Here is a 9,608-nt window from a genome sequence, read left to right on the forward strand (position 1 = left end):
ATATCACAAAGGATCAGCTGACTGAAATGCCAATTTCTCTGGAGTGCAGATTAGCAATATGTCTTTATCGGCTTGGGAGGGGTGATTAGCTGTACACAATAGCAGAATTGTTTGGCGTTGGGCTAGCAACTATCCATGTCGTTGTTAAGGAAGTCTGCAAGGCAATCGTTAAAAACTTCTGGAAGAAGGCAGTGACAAATCATTTCCCAAATTCTGAACAGGATTTTACAGAAGTCATGGTAGACATGAACCAGCTTTGGCAATTTCCTTGGTGTTGGGGAGCAATTGATGGTTGCCACATCCCAATTCAGTGCCCACCTGGTGGAGAGGAAGCTTGCAAAGAGTACCATAACTATAAAAACTTTTTCTCAATTGTTATGATGGCCATTGTCGATGGTGCAGCAAGATTCATGTGGGTCAGCGTAGGTTTTCCAGGTAACTCACATGACTCGATTATTTTTCAGTCTACACAGCTATGGAGTGATATCACGGAAAAGAAAGTGATCCCCGAAATATCACAGAACATTCAAGGAACAGACATTTATCCTATGATTCTAGGGGATTCAGCTTTCCCTTTTCGTATTTGGTTGATGAAACCTTACTCCAATGCTGTTCTGAGTGCTGAACAGCACTATTTTAACTACCGCCTCAGCAGGGCAAGGATGGTATCAGAAAGGGCTTTTGGTCAGCTAAAGAGTCGATGGAGAGTTCTCTACCGTAAATCATCTTGGCAACCTGATGCCGTTAAATGCATTGCATTAGCATGTGTTGTTCTTCACAATGTTTTTATAGACATGAGTGATTCACTACCATCACAGTTAGATTTAACAGAGCATCCAGCACAACATGGGAGACGAAGCAGGAAGGAGGTCAGAGAACTGCTGATGATGAGAAACTGCACCATGAAGAAGGATAAATCACATCATGCAGAAGAGATAAGAAAAGCACTTCTCGACAAATTTTGGGAAGAGAAAGAAGAGCAGTAATCTGTCAGCACTAACTTTTCTGTTTTTGCTAGATTTCAGAAGGAGCTAAAAAGTTACAGCATATAACTAATCAACTGTTCAACCTGAAAAGTGTCTTTGATTTGCTTTTAAATTTTTGATGTTTGTTAAGTGGGGATTTTTGATTGGCAAGGGAGTTTGCTTGATATAGTTATGAAATAAAGGGAGCATTCTTCAATGAGAGAGTGGGACTCCCACTAAAAAGTATGCAACACATCATGATTGTCAACATGTTGTTACACTTGTTGAACCACTGAATTAAGCCATTTGAGTATAGAGCATTTTCAAGAAGTACCATAACACTCTTTTTTCCCTCCATAACTGCATAAGCAATGTTTTCAATATAACTTACAGCATCTGGTGAGAGTTTACAGCCCACGAGAAATTGAAAACAATGCTCATGCAAAATATGGGAAGGGCAAAAAAAATTATGGTATTTTTGAAAGTTGAATTTTCAATTTAGGGTGAAGCATATTACCCTTAAGTACATTATTAACAACCTGTATGAAGAATTGTTCCACGGGACTTCTGAGTAAGGGTGATTATACTTTGATGAATAAATAGTGTGTGGTTTCACAAACAAAAAATTCTGAAAGCAATGATAGTAAAATCATGACAGTTGGTATGGTGTGTCTGTTGTAGATTAAACCTGTTCTTATATGTAAACCCGTTTTTAACCTAGGTTGAGTCAGAATTTCCTTTGTCTCCTCACTCTAATTACTCATGATCAAGAATAATTTGGGATGAGAAACAAAGGAAACTCCAGTTTAACCTGAGAACAGATTTTACCTACGACATGTCTACCGTTTGAACAGGACTTAGGAAACAAACATGGGTACACTGTATGTTAGCCAAACTTTATTGTAGCTTTATAACTATTTTGAGTTCTTTAAAATGTCAACTTTGCAAGAGATGTTTGTTAATGAATCAAACTGAAACACATAAACAAAGACCTCCGATGTTGTGTAGGGAGTATTTACTCTCCAAAACCACTGCTTTCATGAGAAGCTTATTATCAAAATAAGCCTAAACCAAGTAGAAAATGCAACAAAAAAATGGATCTTGCAGTTTTTGTTCAACAGATTCTCAAACATGCAAATGTCAGAAAACCAGAGTCAATAAAAGTATTGAGTGAAACCATCAGCAGTCTCAGGGGGGTACATAATCCCTGTCTGAGTTTGGTTTCCAGGCACACCATTATTGGAAAACATAGGTGTGCTGCTATATGCACCATGATGTTGATACTGTTGGAAGGGTTGCTGACCTGAACCCAACCATATGTCCAAATACCTTTTCTCTTGTTCTCTTGCTAGTTTCATCTCCTCGTGAATGCTTTCCAAGAGCTGTTTTGTTGGGTCATTTTCAATTACAGATCTTATTAAATCTACAGTTGATGCAATTTGGTCTTATTTATGTTTTCTACCCTTCCTCTTAACTGGTACAAACATGCTCTTCTCAGGGGGCTCCTTTGTACTATCTTCGACGGGACTGCAATCACTGCTCCCATGCTCGAAGATTTCTTTGGCACTACTCTCATTGGCTGAAGGTTCACGATTTTGCTCAGGCTGACATGAATCACGTGACTTTACTATAGGGTACAGTAGGTCGAACCACTTCCCATAACCTTTCTCATCAGTCAGCCTCTTCACTCCACTTGCTGTCTTTACAGTAAGACAGATCCTCTTGCATGTGGCTACACAACATTTAAACTTGGTTCTCATCTGCTCTACTGTGAACGAGAATGAATCTTCATATTGTTCGTTCACTTTATTTAACACAGACTGATAAGCCTCAGTGTTGTATGCTTTCTTGGTGTTCTCTTCAGCTTCCGAAGGATGTTCTCGTCATTGACGATTATGTTTACAATGTCAGTCACCTGGATCTCCAACCATGTTGCTTTTCTACCACGCTTCTTCCCTTTTACCGCGGTTTCCTCAGGGCTCTCACTATGACCATCTTCATTCTGCTTTTAGTCCAGCGGATATGTGCATATTTGAGGGAAATTGTGCACTTTGTGAAGAAATCACCAAATTTTGCACAAAGGTAGCTTAGGCTACAATGAAAAATCTCTGATATGGAGCCACCGCTAAAAATCATGTTAAGAGCATTTAAGTGGTTATTTTGCATGAAAACGAGGCTAAAATCATAAAATACCTATTTTGCCTATCATGTGAATATTAACACCTTTGGATACACTGGTTTTCCTTGCTTTTTGTTATTATAACTTCATTTGCTAACCCAGCTCCATGTTCCTCTCATCTATGATCACCTGTGATCTTGTAAATTCTGAATTACTTTGACCTTGACCTTCAGTCACTTTTATACAGCACATACAAAAAATACTTCAAAGTACTTCACATAACTTTAAAATGGACATTAACGGGGAAGTTACAGCTCATAAAGAGATGCTACATTAATAATAGGCAGTTTGGAGAACTTTAGCCCTAGTATAATTATAATAACAGTAGCTTTTGAAATATAAGGCCACCGTTATCAATTTTTGTTTAGCAGTGTTATTATTTTTTAGAATCACTGGTCATTTAATGATCAAAGAAGTAAGTTAGGAATCTACACAGAGGACTGTTTACAACTTCAGCCATAGACAACATCGACCACAACCCCAGCTCAAACACGGCCCAGGGTTCGTTTCATGGAACTAACATTTCCCTTTTCCAAAATATACCTGAAGGTCATCCAGGATGTGAGCGAGAGGCGATCGTCATGGCAAATGATACTGGATCAGTTACTAAATCAATTTGTTCTTTGCCAGAATGGTATGCAGAGGTACCCCCTGCTCTTCTGCGAGGCAAAAGAGCACAACCACCTGACATGGGTAGACCCGAAGGTGCCGATGGCTGTTTTCTATCAAGGGCAATCACTGACGAATATGAATGGGTTGATCAAGTGAAGATATCAGTAAATCAAGAATCATATCAGGGAGAGACACCAGTAGCTTGGGCAGCATATCATGCCAACTTACCTAACCCTAACCCTAACAAAGCAAGCAGTAATGCCAGCAATAACATCGCTGCTTCCTTTATTCCCAGATGAGGCTAAAAGTGTGCCAATGATTCGCCACTCGATGGACGTGATCAAGAAAGCCACAGAATACCTCAACCCTGGTCAGGTTCCAGTCGTAGCAGTTGATCAACCGTTGTTCACTGTAGCCAAGCAAATACAATGGAACTGGCCTGAGTCCCATGGCGAGCAACACTTTGTTTTCATCCTTGGAGGCCTTCATATAGAGATGGCAGCCCTTTCAGTTCTCGGTAACTGGTTAGAAGATAGTGGGTGGACAAGCGCTTTCGTACAAGCCAACATTGCATCACCAGGGGTGGTGAATTCTTTTGTCAAAGGTTCAAGTGTCAAACGAACCCGACGTGCTCATCAGGTGACAGCAGCTGCCCTATATTCTTTGCTCACACAGGCCTATGATGAGTACAAGCAGACTGAGACCCTTGAAGAAGCTCTTTCTTTCAGAGACTGGTGCAGAAGAAAGACACGAGCCTCGCCTCAATTCCACTTCTGGTACACGACATTACAGCTGGAACTAATGTATCTCGTATTCGTGGGGTCAATACGCACGTCTTGCCTCCCTCTCTATCTTGATACTCTTCAAAAATTAACACCTTGGTTTTTCGCTCTTGACCATGTCAACTATTCAAGATGGGTACCAGTCCACCTGCATGACATGCTAACTCTTAAGATGAGGCTTCCACAGACATATGCGCACCTTCTCAATGGTGGATTTACAGTACAGAAGACTTCTAAAGTGTTTTCAGCCATCGCCCTTGACCAAGCACATGAACAGAATAACGCTATGGGGAAGGGTGATGGGGGAGCTGTTGGGCTGACGGAAAATCCTGCCGCTTTACGGCGCTGGATGATTTATGGTCCAGAAGTTGCAAGGTTGATAGCAGAAATTGAAGCTTCCTCAGACACAGAAGAGGAAATGAAACCAGGGTCTACAAAGCATCACGAAGAGGCAAAAAGCACCCAGCTATCTTTCACTAAGGATGTGAAGTCTTTAATTTCGGTCATTGTTGACATGGGAAATCCGTTCACTGATGAAAGTGGAGATCTTCTCGTTCTTGACACTAAAGATCTAGCTGATGCTACTGTAGTGAAAACAGTAGAAGAGATCGAAACACTCGGACAAGAACAGTTCGAAACATTCGTCAAGGAGAGATTAAGTGAAGAAAAAACAAAGAACATGCATGATCCTATTAAGAACAGTAAGCTTCCACTGTTCAGAAGTCCTCGCCAGAAAGAACCATCCAAAGACAAGCAGCAAATCTCAACTTTAAAGAGTGACTGTGCACTATTCTCACGGCTGTTTATCTCCTGTCAAACAAGAGAAGGAGACTTGGACGTCATATGGGAAGAGTATGTACCAAACAGATTGAAAGCAACGACCAGAGAAAAGAGAGGACGTGGTCTTCGCCGGCGTGTTCAGTCTTTGACAACTGTTCCAAAAAACTGGAAGGAATTCCTGCGTGTAGATGAAAACAAGAAGGAACTATTCAGTTTTTTAACAGAACAGATCCCTCCTGTAGAGTTTGGCGATGGGAAGCAAGTCATTACCACGAAAGGAGAACAGGTTCTTTGTAGTCCACCGCGGTTTGACACTTCTAGCCTTACTCCATGTAACCACGAGGAAGCAGACACCAGAATTCTAGTTCATGCAGCAGATGCGTCGAAAGCAGGACACAAGAACATTCATCCGTACTGTAGACACTGATGTCGTTATCATCTGCATTGGCATGACCCAGATGCTAAACATCAATGAGCTGTGGATTGCCTTTGGCAGTGGTACTAGTTTGAGATATCTAGCTGTTCATGAAATTGCATCTCGTCTTGGTCCTGAAAAGGCAAGATCACTACCCATGTTTCACGCTTTTACTGGCTGTGATACTGTTTCTTGTTTCTCTGGGAAAGGGAAGAAGACTGCATGGATCACGTGGATGGCCTATGAAGAAGCAACTTCGGCATTCCTTGAATTGTCCAACAACCCAGATGATGCGAGTGAAGAATGCCTGAGAAAGCTAGAGCGATTCGTTGTTCTTCTGTATGACCGCACCAGTACCAAAATGCGTTAACGAGGCACGCAAGCAGCTGTTTTCACAGAAGGCAAAGTCTATTGAATCTATACCCCCAACGCAGGCTGCTCTTATCCAGCGTACTAGAAGAGCAGCATACCAGGGTGGACATTGCTGGGGTCAAGCAATTGTTCCAGTGATGAACTTGCCATATCCTAGTCAATGGGGATGGACGAAGACTGATGCTGGCTGGAAGCCCCTCTGGACCACATTGCCAGACGTATCATCATCTTGTGAGGCACTTATAAAATGTCGCTGCAAGAAAGGTTGCAGGTCTAACTGCTCATGCATCCGAGTGGCTCTCAAGTGCACTGCACTTTGCACTTGTGGTGGAGACTGTCTAATAGATTGATTACGCTTATCAAGGTTGGGGGAATAACTGATTAACTTAGACTTGCTATTTTATATAATGCCCCCACTGCAAAAGTCATGCGAAAGCTTTGAATTCATAGTATTGAAAAAATCCAAGATGGCCGCTATTGTTGCAACCTGCAGTTACTGTACTATCACAAGTCATTCAAACACCCCTCCAATTTTCTTTAATTAATTTGGGAACAATATTGCTGAGGTTTGGGGTATTTTAATATAAGTAGCGAGAAGACTTAAGGTGGCTCAAAATTTACAATTTCCAGCACATTCCAAGACTTAGATTTTGATGTGTCAATTTTCAAAATGTGTCAATTTTCATGGTGGCCCTGAACCCCATGTACAGAATTTTTTTTAAACTTTGCCAAATGTTGCATCTTATCCCGATTATCAAAATTCTATAATAAGAAAAGTTTCACCGTTCCGTTTTGAAATATAAGCGCTTAAAGGTGAAATTAAGAGTGTTGTTAGCGGGTCATTGTGTTGCTATGGTAACCTATTGTGTACCGCAATTAATACCAATGTGTTCGCCAGTGATTGGGCAGTTTTTTAATACCACGATTGTAGCATCAATTGATGAAGAGTGGTAATTATGACCCATCAAAATCTAAGTCTTGGAAAGTGCTGAAAACTGTTTTGAGCCACCTTAAGTTAACTGCAGATGGCCCCTCTTTTCGAGGTCACGTTAAATACTGGGACTTTCTGAAAGTGTTTCAACTGCTCAAAGAAATGAAAACACCTCCTAACTAGTGTTTTTGTCTTATAATCATTGACATGTGTTACATGTGAAGCAAACCTAAAGTCAGATAAAAAGACAGTACAGTTGTGAAGGTCAAGGTCATGACGAAAATTACTTTGTTGTGTGTAAGAAACAAAAACTTATAAGTTTCTGTGTTTAATTGTTAGATGATGATATCATGACGTCAAATACATGTAAGACCAATGTAATTTGGAACATTTTGAATTAATGTGATAGGCCAGAATGGGTATCTTGTTAGTCTAGCCTCGCTTTCATGAATAATGACCCCTTAAATGACCTAGATCTAATTTCTGTCAATGGCTCCATAGCAAAATCTCTTTAGATTGCCATAAACAACCTCTGTGCAAAATTTGGTGCTTTCTTCACAAAGTGCAGCATTTTTCACATATCCGCCGGACTATTTCTGCGTTTCTTGTTGGGGACTTGTGGCTCCTTTTCCTCGCTGTCACTGCTTAAATCTGAACCTTGATCATTCAGTTTTGATCGCGAAGATGTTTCATCTACCAAATTTGCCGAGATAGATGCTTCTGGGCTACAAGGAGTGGATGTTTGTATATAAATTCTTGCACAAAGAAGACAGTACCCAACTCGCTTTCCGGGCTCCCATCCCTCCGCCTCTTCATCCAGTTCAGCCACAGAGCATTCCAAACGAACACATACAGGTCTGTCACATGAAATACAACTGTATTTCGTTTTAGCCTCGCATGACCAACAAGTCTGACTCAACGTTTTTCGGAAAAGGGCTCCAGCAGTCGCCATGTTTTCTATTTTCGCGGGAACTCTTCTCCCCTCACGCATGCCATGCACGTGTAAACTGTGAGCGTGGGCTCAAAATTAGCCGGTTGAGTAATTTATGTCGTCGAAAAATAATGTATGCATTTACTTGGACGCGACTGAAAAGCGACGTATAAAACCGACACGCATTTCAGACGTTGTATCCGTCTGGGGCACACGGATAAAACGTCTGGACGAATATAATTTAACAGGAGCAATTCAGTTCGTTTTATACGTCACTGTACTGTCGAAGCAAATTGCTGGAAGTAAATTCATGTGAATTAAATTCGTCTCTAATGTGACGTATAAACAGGGCCTAACTGAACAATAATCCGACATCCTAAATTTCTCTTTCTCATCTGTGCGCGAACCAAGCAGGTATATTCCATCAATGATCGAAAAATTCGTCAGTCTTGTACAGAAACTGTTATTCTTTCCTCTCTTCAGACTAAATACAATACTCGTCACAAAATCGTTGAAACAGACACCGTTTCTCTCGAATTTTCTGGAAAAATCCTGAGATTTCTACTTCACACTGTTTTCCCAACTAAAATGTGCCTTCTCCCTCCCCAATGTTGAGCCACGGGTGTTTTGAAGCACTGACACCACTTTGATACCCAAATCAACATTGGGGAAGGGGAAACAGTCACAAGTGTCTCAAGATTTTTGACGAGTATTGTAGCTATCTTGAGGACCTAGTCTCTGTCTTACCGGCCTCACATTACCAACTATGCCGAAACAATAATGGTATATTGTTAGAAAGATCTCGGCTAAGAACGAAGAAGACTATGGAGATCACACGTTTTCGATAGCTGCCCCCTTCTTATGGAACAGTCAATAAGACAGGAAAGATCAATCGACTCTTTTAAACGCTCTGTTAAAACATATTTATTTAAAAAGGCTTTTAGTTAGATTATTTATTCATTTTATTTAATATTGTGATTCTTAAAAATTCTATATTTTACTAATTACTCTGGAAATTTTTATATTGTAAATATTGTAATTTTACTGAGTAGTTTTTTCTTTTTTAATTTAGTTTAATAATAATATTGTAATGCGCTTTTGAGTATTTTTATAGAAAAAGCGCAATATAAGTATTAAATATTATTAGTATAAATACACAGGTGATTATACAAACTCGCGCGCTCTCATTGGCTCGCTATCTTGGATTATCAGCTGATAATCACCTCGACGAACAAAATGGCTGCCAGTACTCGTTTTGCCACCGTAAGTGAAGATGAAATTGCAAATTTTAAAGAAACCGCTGTCCCTAAATCGACCAAAGAGGCTACCAAATTTGGTGTTAAGGTATTCAAAGGTATAAAAAGTAAATTTTCTTGTTTTCTTAATCAAGTGCGAGTCGACCGATAATGTTCAAAGTTACAAAGTTCTGACAACAAACTGTTGACATTTTCAACATCTTTTTCTCAGAATGGTTTAAACATCAAAGCGAGTTTACAACAGAGTTTGAAAATATGGAAGTCACCGAGTTAAACAAATGCTTGTCAAAATTCTATGTGTCAGCGAGGAAAGGAGATGGAAGTTATTACAAAAAATCAAGTTTACTCTCGATCCGAGCTGCAATTAACCGGCATTTGAAGTCAC

General features: G+C 40.2%; 1 protein-coding gene across 1 annotated transcript; it reads left to right on the plus strand.

Annotated features, from left to right (window-relative positions):
* Nucleotides 1-236: 236 nt before the first annotated feature.
* On the plus strand, nucleotides 237-986 carry LOC138020468 (uncharacterized). The gene has a single exon (XM_068867451.1). The coding sequence runs from the start codon at nucleotides 237-239 to the stop codon at nucleotides 984-986; it is 750 nt and encodes a 249-aa protein (XP_068723552.1).
* Nucleotides 987-9,608: the final 8,622 nt, after the last annotated feature.

This window comes from Montipora capricornis, chromosome 10 (genome assembly GCF_036669925.1).
Source record: "Montipora capricornis isolate CH-2021 chromosome 10, ASM3666992v2, whole genome shotgun sequence".
Classification (NCBI taxonomy): domain Eukaryota; kingdom Metazoa; phylum Cnidaria; class Anthozoa; order Scleractinia; family Acroporidae; genus Montipora; species Montipora capricornis.

What these genes read in the sequence shown, in the direction of transcription:
- LOC138020468 (XM_068867451.1), top strand. Translation starts at nt 237, where the DNA reads ATGGTAGACATGAACCAGCTTTGGCAATTTCCTTGGTGTTGGGGAGCA.